We start from the raw sequence: 26088 nt of genomic DNA, 5'->3' as shown, positions 1-26088 counted from the left end.
TGGACAAACATATACATACAAAGACATTTTAAACCTTAATATTTAACAAATGGATCGCTAAATCGAAAAATACTGTTTGACAGATTATATTTTGAGACTATCTTCCCATACTACGAGATAAACGAGTAAAATAGTCGAACACGGCGAAATTATAAGGACTCTTGTGGACTACGGAACGGAAATAATAAAATTATTTATTTATTACGATAGAATTTATTGTAAAAAATACATTATTTTATTTTATTAACTCTTGTGTTTTTTGTTATAGTTCAGTGACTAGAATAACTTTTTACACACACAAAGGTTTTGAAATTTTGAAGTACCATTTTATGCTTTGTTTTTTGTTTGTGTGCTTGCTTGTTTAAATACATTATCGTCCCATTTTTGATATACACATTTTTATCAAAATATATTGTGTATTTAAGGATATCCACATTCAAGGATTTTAATTTGTACTCGACCCTTAAAATACTGATTCAGCCTAGATTCATTTAGTTCTGTCTTCTTCTGACCTTAATAACTAGTTTCTAGTGGTGGTACTGGTTTCATAATATCATTTCGGACAGACACAAGATTGAGTTTCCGGATGTTTTCCATCCACATAGTCCATAAGTCTCAAAACGCCAGTCACAACTTCAGTTGCAGTAGACACGATATCCTCTTTGGGCAGGAGGAACCTGTGCTCCTTTCCTCTGAGCTCGATCATATAGGAGTAAGGTATGCTGGCGACGGCGTAGCTCCAGTCCGTACTGGTCCCGGCCGCGTAGTACATGAGGTCTTTGGTGCTGCCCACTTTGTAGGTGCGTTTACTCGTGTCATAGATGGCCTGAGAATTTTTTTAACATATTAGTGCTACTAAGTATGGGCCTCATAAGAAGGCTCTGAGTCTCACAGCGGGTAACGGAACGAGCTAATCTAGGAGTATCTTTGCGTGATCGAATCAAAAATGAGCGGATCCGAGAACAACAAGAACCAAAGTCACTGACGTAGCTCAGTGTCGGTGGTCGAAGCTAAAGCGGCAATAGGCGGAGCACATAGTTCAAAGAGCCGATGGACGAAAGCGCAGTGTTGGTCGACCCCCCACCAGGTGGACTGACGACATCAAGCGAGTCGCAGGGATTCGCTGGATGCAGGTGGCTCAGTATCGTGATTCTTGGAAGTCCCTACAAAAGGCCTATGTCCTGCAGTGGACGTCCATCGGCTGATATGATGATAATGAGGAGTGTTTGTGCTATTTAAAATTGAGTGATTCATAAAATCGGAATTGTTAACAACTTCCGGAGGGTGTGTATTCGAATCCGGTCCGGGGCATGCACCTCCAACTTTTCAGTTGTGTGCATTTTAAGAAATTAAATATCACGTGATTCAAACAGTGAAGTGAAGAAGTGAAGAAAAAAAACCGCTTGATACAAACTCCGGTTTCTGATATACCTTAACATATATATTCACTACATTAATGAATGGGTTTTAGTAAAAAGTATTAAAAGGTAACCCGGAAGAAATCGTTCTGTATGGAGTCTTCACCACTTTTATATATTTATTTTCAAGGCGCCTGAAATAGCAGTGCCATCAGAAGTTCTTATAGAAGCTATGTGATGATAAACTCAATTTTTTAGATTTTAATAAATAAAAAAAGAATGCTTACCTTAGCTATACAAGTGCCCCCTTCGAGTAGTCTCACATAATCGGGACACGGGTCGCCCGTATAGCCCCATGGGAATATAATCACTTCTCCGTAACTATGCAGCGATAGGAACACTTTGAAATTAGTCCCCGATTCAAGGATAACACGCTGAAAACATACAAGCATAATCAAATTAAATATTTATTAAATACTAGCGGACGCCCGCGACTTCGTCCGCGTGGAATTTAGTTTTTCACAAATCCCTCGGGAACCATGGATTTTTCCGAGATAAAAAGTAGCCTATGTGTTAATCCATGCTATTATATATCTCAATACCAAATTTCAGCTACTTCGGTTAAGTAGTCGAGGCGTTGAAGAGTAACAAACATTCATATCATCAAAATCATCTGTATTCGCAAATCTCGGGAAACCATGGATTTTTACGGGTTAAAAAGTAGCCTATGTTGTGTTAATCCAGAGAAAAATCCATTTCCATTCCAAATTTTAGCCAAATCGCTTCAGTAATAGCGGCGTTAAAGAGTAACAAACATCCAAACACACATCCAAACATCCATACAAACTTTCGCGTTTATAATATTAGTAGGATAGAATAATATACGCGGCCGCTTGCGACTTTATTCGCGTGATATTCTGTTATCTTTCAAATCCCGCGGGAACCGTGGATTATTCTGGGATAAAAATAGCGTATGTTCTGTTCCACGGTCATATTTATGTCTATACTAAATTGCATTCAAATCGGCTCAGTAGGTTAGCTGTGAAAAGGTAACAGACAGACTTGCTTAGATACTTACGCAAGGAACTGGGGGAGGCCTATACCCTACGAGGGATCCTTGTAATTAAAAAAATAACTTTGTTTAACATACCTAATGTAAATATTAAATGTGTGTATATGTATGTTAATATTAAATAAGTGTTTAATTTTATTATTATTATTATTATTAAGTATTAGTATATTAAGGATAATTTCAACTGTTTCGGATAATGTCAACTGCTTCGTTGATCCATCCAGTGGTTATGTATTTTTTTATTTATTTAGACAGGACAACAAGATTTATTATAATTTATTTTTAATTATTTATTTATTTTTACTTATCTATTTATTTTTATTTATTTATTTATGATTAATATGCAATATAGTGAACACAATTATTGTAGATATAAGGATGTCTAGATATTGAAAATTTTCGAAAGCGCCCTTACTTTGACAGCCGCTGTTTCCGGTTCCGAAAACGGCTCGGGCCCCCTAAAAAATATATTGCCGGGGTCCTCCGATGAGCCTTCCTCGCCCTTTTCACCCCAGCCGTAACTGAAAATTTCAATAAGTTATTATTAAAGTTACTATATTTCAATATAGAAATTGAATTTAAAAGTTTTATTATATTTACACCAAAGAGCACAAAATATATGATACTCGTAGTAGGTGCCTTAACTCAGCTAACATACGACGGTAAGTTTCTTCTATAGAATAAGAACGTATAAACAACTAGCGGACGCCCGCGACTTCGTCCGCGTGGTATTCAGTTTTTCACAATTCCCATCCCATCCCCGGGACCATGGATTTTCCGGGATGAAAAGTAGCCTATGTGTACATCCAGAGTAAAATCTATTTACATTCCAAATTTCAGCCAAATCGCTTCTGTAGCCACAGCACAAAGGAGGAACAAACACTTACACAAACATAAACTTACACACAAACTTTTGCCTGTATAATATTAGTGGGATAATGTTACAAAATTTCGGAGACCGAGCGAAAATCGTCGAATTTTATTTTTACCTTGAAATAAAATAGTACATTATGATAAAAGTGCGGTAAAAAATTACAGCCGAGGCGTTATTGCAGCTCGAGCCAAAGGCGAGAGCTATAGTAAGGAAGCAAGAGGCTGTATCAAAGCGCACGTATGTCGTACGACGTATACACAAGTGCGAGGAAAACACACTTTCTGAAAATTAATTTGCATCTTTGTTTTCCATATGATGACATTTTGATACGCTTGTCATTTTAGTGAAGTGTGTGCGTTTTTTTAGGCAAATGCCGAGGATTGCCGAGGAGGATGAAAATCACAACCCTACGGTTTCTACACGACATCGTACCGGAACGCCAACTCGCTTGGCGGTACGTCTTTGCTGGTAGAGTGGTAACTAGCTACTGCCAAAACGTATATGTTGTATATGCGAAACGTACTTACCTGAAATTTCTATTTAAGTCAACACCCACACACTCTCCGTAGCGCGCTCTGTTTTTACGCCACATGCGGTCGTGTGTGTGCGTGTACTCGTAACCGTCGGGGTTCAGCACCGGGAGTATGTACCTTAAACAATTTACCGACAATCACAACAACTGAGTGTGTGACTTTATAGCCAGTGGTGTGCATAAGGTTCTTAATAAGAGCAAGCACATTTTTATATCTTTTCCTACTTCATACTAATATTATAAACGCGAAAGTTTGTATGGATTTTTGGATGTTTCTTACTTTTTAACGCCACTACTACTGAACCGAATTAGCTGAAATTGGGTATTATGGTCTGGATTAACACATAGGCTACTTTTTTATCCCGGAAAAATCCATGTGATTTGTGAAAAACTAAATTTCATGCGGACGAAGTCGCGGGCGTCCGCTAGTAATATTATAAAGAGATAAAGTATGTGTTTGTAGGTGTAATAGGCTATGTTTTATGCCCGTACTCCCACGGGAACGGGCGCTACCGGGAAACCGCAGGGCGTCTTTTATTATGAGCTTGTAATGCGTTCTTGGGGTAGGTAGTTATTTTTAACATCAACGTAACATCAATAACCCATATTCCGCTCACTTTTGAGCACGAGTCTCCTCTCATAATGAGAGGGGTTATAGGCCTTAGTCTACCACGCTGGTTAAATGTGAATTGGCAGACTTCACACACGTAGAGAATCAAGAAAATTCTCAGATATGTAGGTTTTCTCACGATGTTTTCCTTCACCGTTTGAGACGCGCGATATCTAATTTCTTAAAGTGCACATAACTAAAAAGGTGGAGATGCATGCCCCGGACTGGATTCGAACTTACGCCTTGCTAATCGAAGGCAGAGGGTATATACACTGGGCTATCACGCCTCAGACACTTACCAATCTTTATTAGTCACAGACTCTGGTAGCTGGTGGTAGTTCCTGACGAGATGGTCCGCGAGGTACGTCACCACGGCTGTACTGATCCACTCGCGGGGGTGAATTGATCCATCGATCCAAACGCCTTCGTTGTCACTGCCACCGTTTGATATCTTCAACATCTAGTGCAGAATAATATACAGAGGAGCCCAGAATACTAAATTTGCAGTTACTAATAATTAGATTTAGTAGATTAGATAACTAGGTTTATTTATAAATATAAATGGGTCCGGGATCCATAGAACATTTTTTACAACTGATTGCTTTTAAATTAATTTTTCGTGAGTAGCTTCACCTCGATGATACGATCAACTCTTTTATTTACGAAAATTCTTGATTCTGGTAGCTAAATGAGTTACCAGGAAATAAAAATTTCTGAGCGTCGGAACGATATAATATACTGTTAAGTTGTATAACTATTAATAATTAAGCAACAGAAAAAAAAAAATATTTTGTTTAAATTCGCTAAATTCGGATAACTTTTTGCGGTGAATTTGTATTGTTCATATTAGTAAGATAAGATATTTTCATATTTTAGAAATTCTTGAAATAAAAAACATGTCCTCTAAAAATTAATATAAAACTTTTAAATTCAAATGCTGTGTGCAGTGATCATAATCGATTGTCTTATTTTTCAAAATGTGGTCAGCAGCATGAGCTAAGGTGCAAGATATGTAATAAAAACTTACATAGACCAAAACTATAACACGTACTTTTGGTTTCGCGGAAGTTGGGTAAAACTCACCTTTATTTCTCTACCTTCAGCGGAGTGGCCGATGACACACACAGTGCACAAGTATGGGTACGAAGCGGCGAGGTCATCCATAAATGAATATATCACATCCAATCGGTAGTAGCCCTTCCAATCCATCTTACAATCTGTAGGTACACATACTTACTTATATCTACATCATACAACTAGCGAACAAACCGAAAAAAACTTTTGACTTACATTATATTTCGTATTTTTTCATGATTTATGAACAAATTTTTAAAACTGTAACTCTAAAAATGAAGGACTTTCCACACAAACTATCAACCCCTATTTCACCCTCTTCTCATTTTATTTTCGCAATAAAAAGTATCCTATAACCTCCGTATTATGTTCTTAAATCGTGCCAATTTATTTGAATTCATTCAGTAGTGTCAGCGTGATGCCCGAATAACATAAAACACGGACAGACAGACAGAAAAAAAATCGAAAAAAAAAATGTTTAGCTTGAGTATCGATTATATGGCCCCCAGCAAAAATTTTCAAAATATCTTCCATGCACAAAATGAATTCGTATTATAAGTATACATTCTAGATGGCGCTGGACCGCGACCGGGTCGTGCGACCCACTGCTTAGTTTTTATGGAGCACTAAACAAAGGCGGTCGCACGACACGGTCTCGGGATTTGTTTAGTACTCCATATAAACTCATACTGAGCAGTAGGTCATACGACCCGGTCGCGGTCGTAGGTCGCGGTCGCGGGACCCGGTCGCAGGTCGCGGTCGCCAAGAACGGAATGCTACCTTAACGCTATTATGTAACGATGTTTTTATAACTTGACAGTGTAAGCTTGAAATTCATTTCTATCTTCAATCATTTCTATCTCTCCCTATCTTTAGTTTTATGTTAGTCAAAGAGAGAATGAGAGGAGTTCGAAACTCACATTGTCCAGTTTTAATAACATCGATATAGAATAGCGCTGCTGGACTTACCCGAACTTTGCAATCAGTTTAACTGCGCATTTAATAAATAAATTAAAAACCATTAGACAAAACTGTACAGTTAAAACTGACGGACACTACAAACGGAAGATTTAACTGAACAGTTTGTACAGGTACAACTGCACAGTCAAAACTGCAAGTCTGTAACTCTTTGTGGGGGTCACGCTACATCATATCATCATGACTTATGGGTGAATCTTATAGTCTCGTGAAAGCTTACAATAGATCTAAGATAAGATATGATGAGATCAGTATGACGTAAGACAATGGTAGATATCGATAAGTATACCTACAAACCTTATATTAACTGAGTAATATACGTTAAAAACATATACATTATCTATCAGTAAGGACTTAGCCCAGTGGATATGACCTCTGCCTTCGATTCCGGAGGGTGTGGGTTCTAATCCGGCCCAGAGCATGCACCTCATAAGAAATTAAATATCACGTGTCTCAAACGGTGAAGGAAAACATCGTGAGGAAACCTGCATACCAGATAATTTTCTTAATTCTCTGAGTGTATGAAGTCTGCCAATCGCATTGGGCCAGCATGGTGGACTATTGGCTTAACCCTTCTCATTCTGAGAGGAGACTGGAGCTCAGCAGTGAGCCGAATATTAAAAATAAAAAAAAAAATTGTTCGTCAGAATGTACTCGAATTTTTCTATGATGTAACATTCGCACGAATGCTCATTACAAGTGAATAATCAAGTCCATCAGCACCTTTAATAAAAATACTAACTCAAGTTACTTTTTTGCTTTTTGAAGCTGTTGCCCTGTTCCCTCGCGATCATGGGATCTACATCGCCGATGGCTATGGAGTATGGTATGTCTCGCTCGTGCAGCATCCCTGCCACTTGAGCGGAGCGTGGACCTTCCACCATGACGTCCATTGTGCTGGCTTCCTCTTTCCAAATGTTGATTGCTGGAATCAAAATTTCTGTACCATTAAATTGACAGCGTTATGACCGGTCGTATCCTTAGCTGCTTTTGTGCGTGACTATCGTGTTCCTAGACCAGTTGACGCCGCGCGGATTCACCCGCGTAGGTCTCGTTCCCGTATGAATACGGGTATAATATATAGTCTATAGCCTTCCTCGATAAATGGGCTACCTAACACTGAAAGAATTTTTCAAATCGGACTATTAGATTCTGAGATTAGCGCGTTCAATCAAACAAACATACTCTCTAATAGCTTTATATATTGAATGAAATGAAATCGACTGGGAGACGTAAGGTCTCCCACTTATTAATTGTAAGGGTTGCGTATTTTTCCGTTTCGGGGTACGAAACCGGATAAAACAAGGGCCAAAGTTAAATATAAACAGAAAACATACCTCTTGAGGTACCTTTATCCAACGTTTTAACAAAACATTTCTGCGAGTCATTAGTAATCATCTATGTTGTCGACATGGTGATGAAGACAAGCTTTAAGAAATTTAATATCACGTGTCTCAAACGGTAAAGAAAAAACATCGTGAGGAAACCTGCACACCGGAGAATTTTCTTAATTCTCTGCGTGTGTGAAGTCTGCCAATCCGCATTTGGCCAGCGTGGTGGACTAATGGCCTAACCTCTCTGATTCCCTGATAACCCCTCCATTCTGAGAGGAGATTCGAGCTCAGCAGTGAGCCGAATATGGGTTGATAATGAATGAAGACAAGCTGCAAGAGCGCACGACACATTCCGAGAAGAGATAAAGACAAATATGTACCAATAACAGGATATATCGTTCTCTATCGTCTGCGAGAGTTACCGAGACTCTGAATAGACAGACAGACGGACAACAAAGTGATTTTAATTATAAGGGTTCCGTATTTTTCCTTTTGAGTTACAAAACCGGATAAAAAAAGGGCGAAAGTAACATATACCTCCCAAGGTATCCAACGTTTTAACAAAATATCTCTGCGACTCATCAGTAAATCTTATTTCCCAAACTTGTTTGATTTTACGGGTCGGTGCCACTTTGACCGTTTACAGAATTTTATTTATATTTTATTAATAAAAATAATTTATTTTAACATTTTTATGTAAAGAAAAAATCACTTGAAATTTAGATATGACAGATTGCCAAAATTATTTCATTAACTTAGACATTGGCACTTTTATAGAACAAAAATAAATAATAATATACAATCTATTTCATAATTTTACTACAAAGGTTCTATCTATGCCTTCAAACGATACTTTTAGATAATACGAGATCTGGCATAAGAAATATGCACCTACCCTCATCTGTTATTTAATTTTTAGGAATAAAATAACTGATGAAAATTATTTACATTGAAAATAGGTTGCCTAGTTAAATTGCAACCGGCTAATATTAATTGATTAAATTTTTGATTAAATTTATATAAACCATTTCCCTCGTTGGTTACTTAAAAAAAATCGTACACTTATCAAAAGAAAATACCCAACAGATTGGAATCTACAATTTACTAATTACGTAAATAATATCGATGACTTAGAACAGCATCTTCGCTGGCGTAAGAGAAGTCCACCAGATTTCATTAGATATTCATTGTTTTTCTACCACAATCACTTACCAACTAACCAGTTAAATTTTATTATTAAAGGTAACTTGTGAAATTATTAAAGCTAACGCCGTGCGGTTTCACCCGCGTGGTTCCCGTTCCCGTACAAAACTGGGATATTATAGGCTTATAGCCTTCCTCGATAAATAGGCTATCAAACACTGAAAGAATTTTTCAAATCGGACCAGTAGTTCCTGAGATTAGCGCGTTCAAGCAAACAAACTCTTCAGCTTTATAATATTAGTATAGATAACATACAGCATTAAAACAATAATCAAAATAACTTTCAAGTCCAGTCAAAATTACAGAATTTCGGCATAATTCATAGAGCGCTAAACCGCGCATTAGCATCAGTAAAGCATCGCATCGCTAAATCCAAAGCAAACAGCGTCCCGCGCTGTAACGAATGTGATCGCTTTCAAGCATGCCATATTATTATGACGGACTATCGTATATTAGCATTAGAATAAACCGGTGCAACAACACATTGTGGTGCTCGTATTTTATCTCAGAATTTACACATAATATGCTACATTTGAGATACGTGATAGCCCAGTGGATATGACCTCTGCCTCCGATTCCGGAGGGTGTGGGTTCGAATCCGGTCCGGGGCATGCACCTCCAACTTTTCAGTTGTGTGCATTTTAAGAAATTAAATATCACGTGTCTCAATCGGTGAAGGAAAACATCGTGTGTGAAGTCTGCCAATCCGCATTGGGCCAGCGTGGTGGACTATCGGCCTAACCCCTCTCATTCTGAGAGGAGACTCGAGCTCAGCAGTGAGCCGAATATGGGTTGATGACATGCTACATTTGTACAGTTAGATAAAACACTAAAGCTAGCACTATTTATATATATTATTTGTTACAGTGCAAAGAAAATTAAAAACGATAGCTCATTCACAAATCAAATTCAGTAAAAGACGTATTACGTAGGCGTATTTTGAATTTTCACTGCAGTGAACCATTAAAATAATCTGGGCCTATTACATGTTTTAATGTTTTAACGAACTCCGCCTATGCCGGTCCCAAGCCCGGATGCAAAAGGAGGAGGGTTTGCAGGAGTGACCATACCTGCTGTAAAAGGGTCAACGCCGAACCCCAGGCGGCGGTTAATAACCTGACAACACCAAGGCAACCAGTGGCCAAGAGGTCTAAATCACCTCTAAAAGACTGATCCAGAACGGTCAGGCCAGAGGACACACCCAACTCTGGCAGGGTGCCCAAAACCTTATCCCTTGATCCCTTAGTTAGGAACCTAAACCCTTACCCAGCCACTTCCTACCCTTTATACGTCCCCAACTATACATTCACTGCTCACACTACACTCTACAAACTACACATACGACTAAACCATGAAGACGGATTCAAAGAGACAATTACTACCCCAGGGGGGTACCGGAAACGGACAATCCTCCGCTGTAGCGACACCGCCGGTCACTGGATTACCGGACGGGGGTGTGGCTACAGTCCGCCCTGCGTATTCTGGGGGGGGCGAGAACCCGCCTTGCGCATTGCGCAACCAACGACTCGGCTATGTAAAAAGGACAGATGACCAAGCAAAAAACGAACCCACCACTAACCCAACTACCCTGACAGCACCCGACTTGCAACCATGCCCGACCACAGCTAACAAGGACTCCGATATAACTATGACTTCAGTCGCGATGGCCGTCCCTCCACCAGATATAAAATCCGCTTGGGCCAACGTAGAATCCAAGCACAAGCGGAAAAAACCTAAAAGGAAGAGAAACAAGACGGACTTACAGACTGCATCCCCTTCAGGCACACGCCTAAGCGGGCAGACGTCGAAGACAGAAAGGACTACAACAGTGACAGGCAAGGCCCAGACGGGGGGCTTGTACGGACAAAGCGGCGGGCAGTCTGCACAACAGCGGCTGCCCCCCGCGGAGACTGTCGTCCCACGCCCAGGCACAAGCCGCAGCACTGCTGTAGTCCAGAAAATCTCCGGCGAAAACCTTCCGGCGGAGCCTGCCAAACCAACATTGGACGCTACATGCGCAAACACCTCTGGCCAACGTCAGCAACACCCCGTCGCACCCCGGTGCAACAAACACTGGAGAGGGCGGAGCGGTGGTGGGGCTGACGAGGACAGAAACCCCAACCCGTCAAATAGCCAGCCCAGTCTTAAACGGGGCAGGCTAGATGACTCCATTTCACCAAGGGGCCAGACAAAAAGAACCAAGACAATCGGACAGACCAGAACGAGGGAGAGTTACGCAGGCGCGACCCAACAACATCTGAGTGTCGCAATCACCCTCGTTCCTAGGGCTGACATGACGCAGACAGAGGCGATGACTCTGCAAGAGCAAATCCAGGAGGAGGTTTTCGAGGCTTGCCTTAGAGATCCAATTCCTGGAGTTCCTCTAACCCATGCACCCACCTTCTCAGGAAAAGCCTTCCTCAGTGAAGGCGTCCTGAAAATGTGGTGTGAAGACGACCAAGCCCTTCAATGGTTGAACGCGGTCTTACCAAGGCTGAATTCGCGAAGGGAGGGCTTCGAAATTAAAATAATAAACCAGCGCGAAATCACGAAGAGGGTGAAAGGAGCACTATACGTGCCCAACTACCGGGGAGAGATCGGCAAACTTCACAGGATCCTCCTACGGCAGAACCCGAAGTATGATATCGGCAGCTGGACCCTACATAATTTCAAAAGGTCGACAGGGAGACTTCCAGGTGTGTTCCTAATACTAGGAATACCCCAGGAAAAGATCGACACCATTTTGGACAACGACAGGAGGGTAGCCTATTCCACTGGGACGATATATCTCAAGTTCTTTGTTGGCGAAGAACTTAGTGATATGCCGCCCAGTCAAGCTACCTCCACAAAACAGGACAATACTGAGACAGACGCAGCCGCGAAGACAATCACACAGACAGTTTGTGAAAAACTACCGGACTCTGTACAGGACGGACATGACAGCGATACGACGTGCCCTGGACCAAGTACCGCTCCCTCAACAAGTGGGATGAATTGGGAAGGAACGCGTCCCGAACCAAGCATCACACCATCAACAAGTGGGATGCAATGGGAAGAGACGCGCCCCGGACCAAGTATCACACCCACTCTAGAGGGGTTGAAATGGGAAAGGGCATCAGGCACAGACGCAACTGATTCAGACGACGACGACATGGCGGACTCAGCTCCGCTGTATACATTACTGGAGAAATGTGTCCCCCGGGACGCATAAACTCCATCAATATCCATCTTCAGTAATGTAGACATAGTACAGGCCAACCTCCAGCATAAGATCCTTGCAACGGCTACTCTACGCAAACAACTGGAGGAGGGGGCCCAAACCATAGTGCTGATCCAAGAGCCGTGGGTCAGAGGAAACCGCATATGTGGTTTTGGCAACTGCAACGGTAAGTTTCTTTATGACAGTAAACAAACTCCACCGAGAACTTGTATTTATATACCTCGCTGTATCACAGCGACAATGCTAACACAATTCTGTTTCAGAGACATAACAACAATAAGAATACAAAGTGGCATAGGACAACAAACCGGTGCTAGGACAAGACCACTAGTCTTGGCATCGTTATATCTACCCATAGAAGAACATATACCACCAAAAGAGATGACGGACCTCATAAAATACTGTGAGGACGAAAACACTGACCTCATAATTGGAGTAGACAGCAACGCACATCACACCCTATGGGGATGCAACGAAAACAACAAAAGAGGTGAGCAACTTGTAACATATCTATTAACAACTAATCTTGTAGTTTTAAATAAAGGCTCGAAACCAACGTTTATCACGAGCCGTTCCCAAACAATAGTAGACATAACTCTGGCGTCTAACGGTGTAATGGATCAAATAAGAAACTGGCATGTATCTGATGATCTCACCTTATGTGATCATCAACGCATCCATTTCGAATTGAACTTGACCACGGCACAGGACACACCACGGAGAAATCCAAGGAAAACAAACAGGAAACTATATAAAACACTACTCCATAGCAACTATGGGAATGAGAGCGAACTCCATAACACTACAATCGAGACAACAAATCAAATAGACAACAACGTGACAAGCATAACTAATGTCATCACGTCATGCTACATAAAAGCCTGTCCCATAAAGACCTGCACAACAAAACAGAAACCAATGCATGCATGGTGGAGCCCCGACCTTGAAAGGAAGCGACATAATCTTAGACGACTGTTTAACAAAGCTAAGAACACCAGGAAGGATGAAGACTGGGATACTTTCAAAGATCACCAGTACAGTTACAATAAAACAATAAGGCAGAAGGACACAAAAATGTGGCGCCGGTTCTGCTCAAACATAGAATCATGTGAGAAAGCTAACAGAGTAAGGAAAATCCTTGCAAAAGACAACGCCCTCATAATAGGCTCCCTAAAGAAAGCCGATGGTAGTTACACAAAAAACGACAAAGAAGTAAGTGAGACTCTTCTAGAAACACACTTCCCAGGATGCAAAATACTAGACTCTGCAGACTGGACAAACATAAATGAAACCTACAACCCAGTAGAATCAGACAGGGAACTCGCCAACAAGATAGTCACACATAACAGAATACAGTGGGCAATAAACACGTTCCACCCCTTCAAATCACCAGGCACGGATGACATCTTTCCGGCCCTTTTACAATGGGGTTTGGAATGGCTAACACCATGGCTAGCAGAAATATACAGAGCCTGCATAGCTTACAGATATATACCAAAACTATGGAGAGATGTGAAAGTAATCCTCCTACCAAAACCAGGTAAATCAGATTACACTGATCCGAAAGCTTTCAGACCAATCAGCCTAACATCCTTCTTGCTAAAAACCCTGGAAAGGTTAGTAGACAGATTTTTACGGGATGGGGTACTGAGTAACACCCCCCTACACCCGAACCAACATGCTTACAGTACCAGCAAATCCACAGAAACAGCCCTACACTCAGTGGTAAACAAAATAGAACACAACATGGAAAATAAATTATCAACACTAGGAGCCTTCATAGACATAGAAGGTGCTTTCGACAAAACCACGTTCAACAGTATAGAAAAGTCCCTTGAACGGCATAATGTACCTCTAACAATAAGAAAATGGATAAATTCCCTTTTATCACTCAGGGCGATACAAATAAACATAAATGGTAAAACTCAAGCCATTGCTGCCAGAGGATGCCCTCAAGGAGGAGTACTATCCCCACTCCTATGGAACCTGGTGGTAAATGAACTAATCAGCAAACTGAACAACAATGGCTTCCTCACAATAGGGTACGCTGACGACCTAACAATACTTATAGGAGGAAAACATGAAAACACCCTAAGTGGAATAATGCAAGATGCACTCAAACAGATAGAAAAATGGTGTACACTTAACGAACTATCTGTTAACCCCAGAAAAACAGAACTTATTCTGTTCACACATAAAAGAAAACCAAACTTTCCAAAAACACCGACTTTATTCAAAGTAACCCTAAAGCTAACCACAGAGGTAAAATACTTAGGGGTAACACTAGATCAACAGTTGAACTGGAAAAAACATATTGAAACGAAAATTCAGAAATCTACAATCATCCTATGTCAGTGCAAACGCATGATAGGCAAAACATGGGGACTAAAACCGCACATAATGAAGTGGCTATACCTTACAGTTGTAAGAAGCTCAATGACATATGCATCTATAGTCTGGTGGCCAAAAGTGATCCAAACGACAACTCAACAGGAACTTCAAAAATTCCAAAGACAAGCACTGCTATCCATAACGGGCAGTATGTGCACAACACCGACAGCTGCAATGGAGGTAATACTAGGAATTCCTCCATTACATCTCCATATAAAAGAGGAAGCAACGCTTACAGCTCTCAGACTAAAAACATGCGGACTGTGGAAACACACAAACACAGCCCACACCAACATCTTAAAAGAGGGAATACAAATAAACCCATGTATGGAGTGGATATGTGATAAAACACAAAAACAATTCGTGATGGACAAAACATACAAAATCAATACAGAAGAAGCTAGTAACTGCTACACAAACCCTGACACCCTAGATGTGTACACGGATGGGTCAAAGACAGTCACAGGTACTGGAGCAGGAGTCTACTGCCAAGACCTCAATATACGGATTGCACAAGCGCTTGGTAAGCACAACTCAGTCTTCCAGGCAGAATGCGTCGGCATCACAACTGCGGCTGTTGCCGTGACCAACAGACAGGTAACAAATTTTAACATTAATATACTTAGCGATAGTCAGGCAGTACTAAAAGCACTGGCAAAACATTCGACCACGTCAAAACTACTGCTGGACTGTCACAAGGCCCTAACAAAACTTGCAACAAATAACACAGTCATCTTAAGATGGATAAAGGGACACAGCGGAATTTTAGGTAATGAAGCGGCTGACGAACTGGCGCGTCGCGCCACGACACTGAAGGTAGTAGGACCCGAACCAATAGTACCCATACCATTCAGTGAATACAAAACATGGTTGCACAAACAAACCATCAGAACCCACGCTGAACTATGGGGCAGTATAACCACATGTAGACATACAAAGGAGGCACTTCCAAGCCCCGACCCAAGGTTAACAAAGAAACTTATAAACCTTCCACGAGATAAGTTGAGAACAGTAGTTGGCCTCATAACAGGTCATTGCCCACTAAACAAACACCTTTCAATTCTAGGTATGACAGACAGTCCTCTGTGCAGAGCCTGCATGGAGGAGGACGAGACACCGCTACACGTTATGCTCAGTTGCAGAGGCGTAACGGAACAACGAGCAACCTACATTGGCTCCTCAGCGACACTCCATGAGGCTATCGGCGACCTGGGCGGCCTGCTAAGCTTCTGGAGCGAGCTCGGCTGGATGGAATAAATCCAGCGGGAACCTACACCGGAGGGACCCACGCACAACGGCCAATCAAATGGCTAAGTGCGGAAACGGCCCAGAATAAAGAAGAAGAGAAGAAGATGTTTTAATGTGTTAAGGGTTAGCTATTCTAGAAAGAGTATCTTACAAAATTTTGTTCCGCGTTAAATGGGCTATCGTTTTTAATTTTCCTTGCTTTCTAACGAATATTCGCAGGTTGAAGACTTCTTGACTATACTATATACATATAAATAGCGCTAGCTTTAGTGTTTTATCTATTTTCTATGGGTACGTACTTTTTTTTTGACCAGGTTTGAAAGATTAAAGTTTAATTCAAAATGGACCTCTTCTTTATCATCCTAACATTGTAAGGACCTACTCGTATTATAAATTAAACAGACTATAAAGATGGATTTATATTTGGCTGATGTGACGTCACGTGACGTGTCATAATTTTTAAAGACCTATCGAACGATATCCCACACTATGAAATTAACGAGTAAAAAAAAATCATGTACCGTAAAAAAATATTTTTCAAGATTTTATTGTACGACTTTGTTCACATTTTTAATGTACATACTTATGCTAATTTACAGCTTTCTAGTAGTAATTAATAGTCTCTGCGCTAAACCGCGGAAGGACGGACGGACATAGCGAAACTATAAGCCTTATATTACCCTACAAAAAGTAGTAAAATTAAATAGTAATATCGACCACTTGTAATAACTAGTCGTTTATGTCATACTAGCGGACGCCCGCGTGGAATTCAGTTTTTTACAAATCCCGCGGGAACCATGGATTTTTACGGTATGAAAAGTAGCCTATGTGTTAATCCAGAGCAAAATCTATTTTCATTCCAAATTTCAGCCAAATCGCTTCAGTAGCCGCAGCGTAAAAGAGGAACAAACATACTTACACACTTGCACACAAACTTTCGCCTTTATAATATTAGTGTAATTATTACCAATTTTCCCAGTTCTCAATTCGTCGAATCATCCTTACAATTGTCTGCTATTGACACACGCTCCTTCCCATCTATAAACTCCATCAAAGCCTTAACACAGTTCAATATTTCATTGCCAGTTTCTTCTATTTCGTCTTTAGGTAACATGAATTTGTGTTTTTTGCTCCTAAGCTCTATAAGGTAGCAGTAAGGTATGCCAGCTACGCCGTAACTCCAGTCGTTGCTTGTACCAGCCGCCCCGTACATTACATCCCTTGATACTCCCACTTTATATGTGTTTCCATTAGTATCGTGGATAGCCTGTAACAAAGAATGACCAGGAGTATGCACAAGGTTTTAAATCTTTTTTTTTTTTATTCTTTACAAGTTAGCCCTTGACTACAATCTCACCTGATGGTAAGTGATGATGCAGTCTAAGATGGAAGCGGGTTAACTTGTTAGGAGGAGGATGAAAATCCACACCCCTTTCGGTTTCTACACGGCATCGTACCGGAACGCTAAATCGCTTGACGGTACGTCTTAGCCGGTAGGGTGGTAACTAGCCTCGGCCGAAGCCTCCCACCAGCCAGACCTGGACAAATTAAGAAAATCTCAATCTGCCCAGCCGGGGATCGAACCCAGGACCTCCGTCTTGTATATCCACGGCGCATACCACTGCGCCACGGAGGCCGTCGTAATCAGGGTAAGACAAGGTTTTCTTGACGGCCTCCGTGGCGCAATGATATGCGTGGTGGAGTTACCAGACGGAGGTTTTTGGTTTGATCCTCGGCTGTGCCAATTGAGGTGGTGGGAGGCTTCGACCTGTAGCTAGTTACCATCCTACCGGCATCGAAGGGTTTAAATTTTCATCCCCCAACACTGAAACGTTCTCTACAAGCCCAGAAGTTTGTATTTAAAAATGGGTTTTTACATGTTTTCCTTATATTATAGTACCTTACCTTAGACATGACAGTCGCCCCTTCAAGTAATCTTACGTAGTCAGGACACGGCTCGTCCTTAGAGGCGTAAGGAAAAAGAATCACTTGACCGTAACTGTGCAGCGTGATGTAAACTTTGAATGGAATTTCGGAGTTTAGAATAAAGTCCTGAAAAAATCAAACACATTTCTGCTAGGCTATTCTGTAAAGATATTTTTATAACTCGCAAGTCGTCATCAACCTATATTCGGCTCACTGCTGAGCTCGAGTCTCCTCTCAGAATGAGAGGGGTTAGGCCAATAGTCCATCACGCATCCATGCCAATGCGGATTGGCAGACTTCACACACGCAGAGAATTAAGATAATTCTCTGGTATGCAGGTTTCCTCACGATGTTTTCCTTCACCGATTGAGACACGTGATATTTAATTTCTTAAAATGCACACAACTGAAAAGTTGGAGGTGCATGCCCCGGATCGAATTCGAACCCACACCCTCCGGAATCGGAGGCAGAGGTCATATCCACTGGGCTATCACGGCTCGCAAGTGCTAGTTTCAAATTCACCTCTATCTCTCTCTGTTTAACATGATACTATAGAATGAAATGAAAGATAGCGGTGAATTCGAAACTCGCACTTTCGAGTTATACAAAACATCGTTAGAGAATAGCCGTGCTGGTCTGGGAATCAACTAATCTTAAGTATACTAGCCGACGCCGCAGTTTCACTCGCGTAGTGTCTATTCCCGTGAGAATATGGGGACATATACAAGGGGGGAATTATTATATGCACTCAAAAAAAATGTGGCTTTCTAGTGGTAAAATAATTTTCAAAATCGATTCACTAGATCCCGAGATTATCTATAATACCACAATCTTTACCTCTACTGAAATTCGACTACCCATTTAAACCAAAAGGCAGCTAAAAGGTAAGTCCAAACCACCAGTGTGCCTAGTGGGAGTTTTCAACATTTTCATACTGTTACTATCGCGTTAACGTAAACACGATTTTATATGGAATTGAAACAGTTGTGCAGTAGTGCCACTAGGTGGCGCTGTTTCAATTCCTTAGAAATTCGCGTTTATGTTAACGCGATAGTAACAGTCTCAAACTCCCACTAGGTGCTCAGATACCTATTCCTAGTGGAAACTCCACAGAGTTGGCAATGCTTACAAATTAGTGTTCACGAGTATCTAAACGGGTCTTTCGTGGTCCTAGCTACTGTACCCACAACGCGCCTTAGTAAGGTAATGAGGGCTTATTTCATCAACATCATCATTAAAAACCCATATGCAGCTCACTGTTGAGCACGAGTCGTGAGAAGAATTAGGCTAAATAGTCCACCACACTAGCCTAGACAATGCGGATTGGCAGACTGAATTCAGAAAATTCTCAGGTATGCATGTTTCCTAAATATTTTTTACCTTCACCGTTAACACGTGATATATATTTTTCTTAAAATGCACATCACACTTCACACTAATATTATAAAAACGAAAGTTTGTGTGTAAGTGTGTAAGTATGTTTGTTCCTCTTTTACGCTGCGACCACTGAAGCCATTTGGTTAAAATTTGGAATGGAAATAGATTTTACTCTGGATTAACACAAATGCTGCTTTTCATCCCGGAAAAATCAATGGTTACCGCGCGATTTGTGAAATACTGAATTCCACGCGGACGAAGTCGAGCGTCTGCAAGTAACAGAATAATTTTAGGTGCATGCCCCGGACCGGATTCAAACCTACGCCCTTCGAATCAGGTTGAAGCCATATTCACTGGGCTGCCACGGCTCACCATGAGGACTTAGTTATTCATATTCAATCATATTTGGTTATAACATGGGCAATAAACAAAAAATGGACGCACAATTACACGATAAAACAATTAAACTGAACATAGCGGTATAAAATCGCTGCAGTGAAATTGATTTACTACTAAAACCTGTTTGCAGTTTAATCTCCTCGTGCAGTGCCGATGTCACGATCCCGGTATCTACAGTACATTACAGCTTTACATTAAACTGTGTAATGGTATTATTTGCTGCATGCCTTTATTTGTTTTGTAGCCATGGAAAATGATCGAGGAAAACACCAATAAATTTCTGTTCGAATGTCTGTATCATCATCATTGATACCATATTCGGCTCACTATTGAGCACGAGTCTCTTCTCATAATGACGGCCTCCGTGGCGCAGTGGTATGCGCGGTGGATTTACAAGACGGAGGTCCTGGGTTTGAACCCCGGCTGGGCCGATTGAGGTTTTCTTAATTGGTGAAAGTATGGCTGGTGGGAGGCTTCGGCCGTGGCTAGTTACCCTACCGATAAAGACGTACCGCCAAGCGATTTAGCGTTCCGGTACGATGTCGTGTAGAAACCGAAAGGGGTGTGGATTTCATTCTACTCCTAAGTTAGCCCGCTTTCATCTTAGATTAGATTGTAGGCAAGGGCTAACTTGTAGAGAATAAAAAAAAGAGGGAGGAGAGGGGAGAGGCCTTAGTCCTCCACGCTGGCCAAATGCGGATTGGCAGACTTCACACACATAGAGAATTAAGAGAATTCTCAGGTATGCAGAAGAAATTACAAGTGCATTTTTAGAAATTAAATATCACGTGTCTCAAACGGTGAAGGAAAAATATCGTGAGGAAACCTCCACACCTGAGAATCCTACTTCTTACTAATGTTATAAACGCGAAAGTTTGTATGTTTGTAATGATGTTTGTTACTTTTTGATGCCGCAACCACTGAACCGATTTGGCTGAAATTTAGAATTAAGAATTGTATGATCGAATCAGAACTAAAGAGATCCGTAGAAGAACCAAAGTCACCAACAGATCAACCACCCCTGGTGACGCCGCTGAGGTCCCTTTTAGGAGCCTACGGCACTTACACAATCAGAAAAATAAAGAACAGCAGGTCGTGATGGGTCCTCATTTTTTTATAGAAGTAAATATTTTCTTATTCTTCTTAATCGTCCACTCTTAGCAGAGTAGGCGAGGTTGCCGCGACGAGTGACGCTTTCTGTACGATGGTCCTTCACTTTACTAGTAATATATTTTACTTAAAAGCGAAACAGATAGGCCTATTTTTCATCATATATGAATAAGCAGTTACCATACCCTTATAGCTCTTGATTCAGGTTCTGAAAATGGTTCAGGTCCTCTATAGAATGTATTTGAGGGGTTTCCAGACGACTCTTTACCTCCCCAACAATAACTAAAAAATATTTTCATTTATAAATAGCTAACTAGAATAGTACTCGTTTATTTTACAGTTAATTAAAAAAAATACCTATAAAATGTCTCGGGTAATCGAACCCAGAAACTTTTCACTTGGGGACAATTAGTGAACTACATAATATTAATTAATATTTAAAAATATATTTTGAACAACAATCTTCCTTTAAAAAACTGCTACTTCCTAATCCTATTAATCTAATAATTACTTTAATCCAATAAAAATAATGTCTAAATTCGATGAGTTCTTTAAGAGTCCCTATAGTTACTTTTTGACTTCATCATCAACTTTATTGTAGCATGTATAAATTATTGCATTTTCACCAAAAATATGCAAGTGTGCCAAAGAATGGAAGTCGTTCTCACTTCCCAGATTTCACCCACACATCAGTGGCGTAGCTAGGTAACCAAGGGCCCTAGTGCAAATAAAAAAATGGGGCCCCTCTACTATCTTAACTGGTTAGGTTGTTTTGAAAAATATTGAATATACAGAAGATATTTTTAAAATGTTAAGTCATCAGGTATTTTTCATTAGGCAGATAATAATAATAATATTAAACAGTAACGACATAAATTACAATTAATACTTGATGTAGGCATTGGACAACAAAACAAAAAGACAATAAAAGGAAATAGAAATGATTAAAGGGTTTATTTTAGCTGCCATGATTAAAGTCGTATTGCAACTTGTTATATTTATTTTGAAAACGGGAGAAATTTTTCAGCTTGAGAGCCCTGGGGCCCACAAGCTCGGGGGGCCTAACCCCTGGATAGCTACGCCACTGCCACACATCTAACAGAGGCAATTAAACAAAAGCTTGTTATAAGAAAAGTGGCTATACCTGAAGTTCCTATTAAGGTCAACGCCCACACACACACCCTTGTGTCGTGCTCTATTTTTCCTCCACATCCGGTCGCCTGTATGCGAGTGTTCATACCCGTCGGGGTTCACGACTGGGTGAAAATACCTATAAATTGGATACAGGACAGCTTAACAGGCGATGCGTTAATACAGTGAGCGTAATTATCTGAATAATTAAAATGCTTATTTATAATTTGTGAATTGTAATTATGTTTTGGTGAATTACTATTTTAGACTTTATTAGTAGTGCTTGTTCGGTATGTAATGCTTATTACAAGCAAGCAATATTGAACCTGGTTCTAAAAGCATGGTTAAACACATAAAAAACACCATATAGAATAAAAATAATTAAGTAGAAAACCATCAGCTACGAGTTAACTGAGCAACACGTTATAATGCTAGACCCAAGACGTGCATATACGCATATATTTCGTGAAAATCAAAATACATATTGTCGACCAATACGAGCGGCATCGAAAATAGCGCATTCTCTTTCGTCCCATCACAAGAAAAAGGGAGAGCGATATTTTCGGTTCTACCGCTATTGGTCCACAATATGTCACGTTCTCTTCACGAGATATGTCTTTCACATATCTACAGATCATGTTAGAGACATGTACAATTCGCTGGTCTTGTTGGCGCTGGTCATAAATCATAATTCAATGTGTTTATAATAACGTCAGCACAGCATGGTGACCTTGACTTCTACACAATGCTACACAAGCTATGCTTATACTTTTGGGCTAGACAGCGATGAGTGTATTGTCCAAATACATGCATACTAAGCATGCGTTTGTACTTTCTCAGACAAACTCTACCTGGTTTCCTACTAGTATAGATCATAAAATTACCAATCCTTATTGGTGATGCTCGATGGCAAGTTTGTGAAGTTGCGTACAATATGGTTCGCGACGTAGGTTGCTACTGCTGGTGCTATCCACTCGCGAGCATGTATCCCGGCGTCCATCCACACTGCTGGGTTACTGGCGTTACTGTTTGACACCTTCAGAATCTGTTAGAATTAACTACACTCAATATCTGCCTATTTTAATAGTCCACTTTACAGAGACCTCTAACTTATACGAGAGTGGATATATAGCTTAGTCCTAGCTCGCTACTGTATATAAAGCACCTGCCGTAGCCACCTACGGCAGGTGCTATCCACTCATGAGCATGTATCCCAGCGTCCTTCCACACTGCTGGGTCACTCGCGTTACTGTTTGACACCTTTAGAATCTGTCAAATATTTTGACAAATCACGAGAAATGTATTACTCTAGTACTCAACATTATTGACCTATTTTAATGGACCACTACAGAGACCGCATTGTGCTTAATATCTGATAGTGATTGTCAGTGAATTTAACAGTGTCACCCTAAGTTCGGCAACCTGCATTGGAGCAGCGTGGTGGGTCAAAACTTCATTTATTTTCTCTTCTATAAGGCCCTGTAGTAGGTTTTTTTTAATAGGCTGACAATAATGACAAAGGTTTCTATCATATAGGGAAGTGGATATAGCTTATCTAGCTTGCTTCTATAATTGAGATTTGCGGATTTAGGGTGTAATTCTTTAGGGTGTGTATGGTGTATTCTGTCACCATACACACCCTACAGGCATATACATAGGCAGTCTATCAGATATTAATGATCAGCAGGCCTATTCAGTTATTTGGTCTTTACCTAACCTATTAAATTAAATAACATATCAACTGAGAAATTTTAACTACCTCCTGCATTATGTCCACAAAGGGTTCACATATAATCCTAATTTCTTATAATGTCAACTAACATATGTCAAAGTTAGTGAATTAGCCTGTTTGATTGACTGCTTAACGGTGTCTCCGCACTGTTTTTGAATATATTAATTAGAACAATAGGAATGCATAGAGTACCTTCAACTCTCTGTCCTCCAGAGAAGTACCGATAACACCAACAGTGCATATAGAGGGGTAGTCTGAATCAAGCTCTTCTAAGAAGTCATGGATTACATTTAAACGGTGATATTCATTCCAGTCCATTCGAGGCTCACCTTCTTTTTTAGATCCTGTAATTAGATCCAAAAAGATATAGCGATATTTAGATAAATAGATATATATTCTTTATTTGCACACCACAAAGACAAATACAAGTGAAATAAAAACATATTAAGAAGAGATCAGCATACAAAAGTCGGCCTTATCGCTAAGTAGCGATTTCTTCGATTTAGGCAACCTTCGGTTTAGGAAAACTTGAGGACATCAGCAGGTCAGCATATGCGTCTTGGTCATAACGATATCATCATCAGCATTAACAATCCACATTTGACTCACTAATGAGCACGAGTCTCCTGTCAGAGTAATCCACCATGTTGGCCCCATTCGGATTGGCAGACTTCACATATGCAGGTTTCCTCACGCTGTTTTTCCTTCACCGTTTGAGACACTTGATATTTAATTTCTTAAAATGCACACAACTGAAAAGTTGGAAGTTTATGCCCCGGACCGGATTCGAACCCACATCGTTCGGAATCAGAGGCAGAGGTTATATCATACTCTGGCTCTTACTAACCATATTTTAAGTTTTCCTGGTTGTCTTTTGGTATGATAGTTTTAAAGGATTCTTTTAATTGAATATCTTCGGAATATGGTTTGACTAGTAGATTGTCCAAACATTTAGGTCTGTTGACTTGCACGTGTTTAATTTCGGGGGTAGTTTCATGATATTGTATGCCAACATCATATAGTAACCGTTCGTAACTTTCATCGATGATGAGGCACGCATTCGATTCAATCGATTCATCATCTTTGAGGATGTGATAGATAGATAAACTTTGGGATTCATCGTTTGTTTTCATTATGTTTGCTGTTTGCTGTTAGTAAATTGGTTATTTATAGATTATTTCTTTAGATTAAGCATTCTGAAGTCGTTTTTAGTTACTGGTGTGAATGAAGAAACAAATAAAATATTTTATAAAACATGTTGAGACGAAGGTTTATAATGCATTTAAATCATGTTGTTACCAAAAATTTGTCAGAACTTGCTGTAAAATTGTGTGTTCTTTTTTGACATTGAAATTCCTTGACAGAATATGAAAAAATTCATAGAGATCTTGTTGATGTTTTTGCAAGGTTTAGTGACCAAAGAGTACATAATATAATTCGATGGAGCCGGCTGCAAACTCGAAAAAAGATGACGTCATGAGTCGTTCCCTCGCTCTAGGGTTGCCAACTTTTTTTACAAGAAATAAAATATATTCTGGTCTATGAAGATTACTAAACAGTATTTTAGGAAAACGAACATTTTCTTTTGAAAAATGCAACCATTCCATCAGTATTTTCTTATGGCGTTGTCACGTTCAACTATCGTCAGTAAATCGACTTTACAGACAAACAAGAAGACAACAAGACTTTTTTTGAGATTTTTAGCTAGCCGATAGCCGATAGCTGACTTGCGTAACTGTCAAAGCAAAGCTTGACCGGTTCCACTAATTCTTGTATAATTAGTTAAACATTCAATAACTCGAAGGCAAATTGCTTTAATACATAAAAGTTACAAATCAAAACTGCTACTATTCATAATACTATTAATTGCTAATTGTTACAAGCATTATATTTAGTAGTTTAAAGGCTATATTTCATGAAGCACTTCTAAGAATGGAATATATGAATATAAATCTATTCCAGCAATATAGATTTTGGTGTCCGTATAATAAGAGCTGCACTTTAAAACTCAAGAGCTGGTGTTCTTACATCAAAGCCAATTTTCGAGACAATTATTCCGTCTCGGGATCGTTTGTAATGAGACAAAATTTATTGATAAAAATTTAATAAATACCAATCAAATTAACTATAAAATCATAAAAAAAATTAAAAAGAATCGAAACAAGACTGTGGTCGGTCGATTTGATCATTTATTGATCTCCATTTAAAGGTTGAAGTCCGTAGGTTAAAAATAAAATAGCTATAAAGGGATCCCGATAAATCTAACAAGCGAGTAACAAGAAGGGGGCGCAATTAAAAAGATAAACGCGTGTAAGACGAAGTCGAGGCGACATTTGGGTGGGGTGTCGGGGACCGCCGTCTGGTTAGCGGGTTACCATGAGACCGCCTCTACTATGAAAACTCGACTTTACTTTTATTTATTTTTAAACAAAAAACTTTCATCATCATCATCATTCTTAATCCATATTCGATTCACTCTCGTCCACCACGGCCCAATGAGGATTGGCAGACTTCACACA

General features: G+C 40.1%; 4 protein-coding genes across 5 annotated transcripts; 2 read left to right on the top strand and 2 right to left on the bottom strand.

Annotated features, from left to right (window-relative positions):
* Window positions 1-330: 330 nt before the first annotated feature.
* On the bottom strand, window positions 331-7418 carry LOC128199161 (carboxypeptidase B-like). The gene is made up of 7 exons (XM_052887401.1): window positions 7241-7418; window positions 5530-5663; window positions 4746-4906; window positions 3832-3954; window positions 2846-2951; window positions 1646-1792; window positions 331-826 (listed from the first exon to the last, which is right to left on the bottom strand). The coding sequence occupies exons 1-7, from the start codon at window positions 7389-7391 to the stop codon at window positions 554-556; spliced, it is 1095 nt and encodes a 364-aa protein (XP_052743361.1). The 5' UTR covers window positions 7392-7418; the 3' UTR covers window positions 331-553.
* Window positions 7419-10386: 2968 nt separating this feature from the next.
* Window positions 10387-12657, top strand: LOC128199186 (uncharacterized). The gene is made up of 2 exons (XM_052887589.1): window positions 10387-12421; window positions 12519-12657. Exon 1 carries the CDS (start codon window positions 10387-10389, stop codon window positions 12244-12246), a length of 1860 nt encoding a protein of 619 aa, XP_052743549.1. The 3' UTR covers window positions 12247-12421; window positions 12519-12657.
* A 1917-nt stretch (window positions 12658-14574) lies between these two features.
* LOC128199163 (uncharacterized) lies at window positions 14575-16010 on the top strand. Of its 2 annotated transcripts, none has more exons than XM_052887407.1 (2): window positions 14575-15169; window positions 15713-16010. In XM_052887407.1, the coding sequence occupies exons 1-2, from the start codon at window positions 14620-14622 to the stop codon at window positions 15901-15903; spliced, it is 741 nt and encodes a 246-aa protein (XP_052743367.1). In that variant the 5' UTR covers window positions 14575-14619; the 3' UTR covers window positions 15904-16010. The 2 variants fall into 2 exon arrangements, with proteins under 2 accessions (XP_052743367.1, XP_052743368.1); XM_052887408.1 differs by having other exon boundaries at window positions 14575-15243.
* An 866-nt stretch (window positions 16011-16876) lies between these two features.
* On the bottom strand, window positions 16877-24702 carry LOC112045268 (carboxypeptidase B-like). The gene is made up of 7 exons (XM_024081382.2): window positions 24417-24702; window positions 23762-23913; window positions 22722-22882; window positions 21851-21976; window positions 20892-20988; window positions 17800-17946; window positions 16877-17161 (listed from the first exon to the last, which is right to left on the bottom strand). The coding sequence occupies exons 1-7, from the start codon at window positions 24700-24702 to the stop codon at window positions 16877-16879; spliced, it is 1254 nt and encodes a 417-aa protein (XP_023937150.2).
* Window positions 24703-26088: the final 1386 nt, after the last annotated feature.

Source organism: Bicyclus anynana, chromosome 19 (genome assembly GCF_947172395.1).
Source record: "Bicyclus anynana chromosome 19, ilBicAnyn1.1, whole genome shotgun sequence".
Taxonomy (NCBI): domain Eukaryota; kingdom Metazoa; phylum Arthropoda; class Insecta; order Lepidoptera; family Nymphalidae; genus Bicyclus; species Bicyclus anynana.
Note: the sequence above shows the minus strand (reverse complement) of the source record. Positions and strands in the feature narration are given on the sequence as shown.

Bases quoted from the DNA above. Each gene is read 5' to 3' on its own strand.
- LOC128199161 (XM_052887401.1), bottom strand. From the start codon at position 7,391: ATGGACGTCATGGTGGAAGGTCCACGCTCCGCTCAAGTGGCAGGGATG. The intron at 1,793-2,845 runs GTAAGGGCGCTT...GTATGTTTTCAG, and splicing joins CGGAAACAGCGGCTGTCAAA to CGTGTTATCCTTGAATCGGG. The intron at 827-1,645 runs GTAAGCATTCTT...AAAAATTCTCAG, and splicing joins GGGGCACTTGTATAGCTAAG to GCCATCTATGACACGAGTAA.
- LOC128199186 (XM_052887589.1), top strand. From the start codon at position 10,387: ATGAAGACGGATTCAAAGAGACAATTACTACCCCAGGGGGGTACCGGA.
- LOC128199163 (XM_052887407.1), top strand. From the start codon at position 14,620: ATGATAGGCAAAACATGGGGACTAAAACCGCACATAATGAAGTGGCTA. The intron at 15,170-15,712 runs GTAAGCACAACT...TTTCAATTCTAG, and splicing joins ACGGATTGCACAAGCGCTTG to GTATGACAGACAGTCCTCTG.
- LOC112045268 (XM_024081382.2), bottom strand. From the start codon at position 24,702: ATGAAAACAAACGATGAATCCCAAAGTTTATCTATCTATCACATCCTC. The intron at 22,883-23,761 runs GTACTCTATGCA...TAATTCTAACAG, and splicing joins TGGAGGACAGAGAGTTGAAG to ATTCTGAAGGTGTCAAACAG. The intron at 21,977-22,721 runs GTAATTTTATGA...TCCAATTTATAG, and splicing joins AGCATCACCAATAAGGATTG to GTATTTTCACCCAGTCGTGA.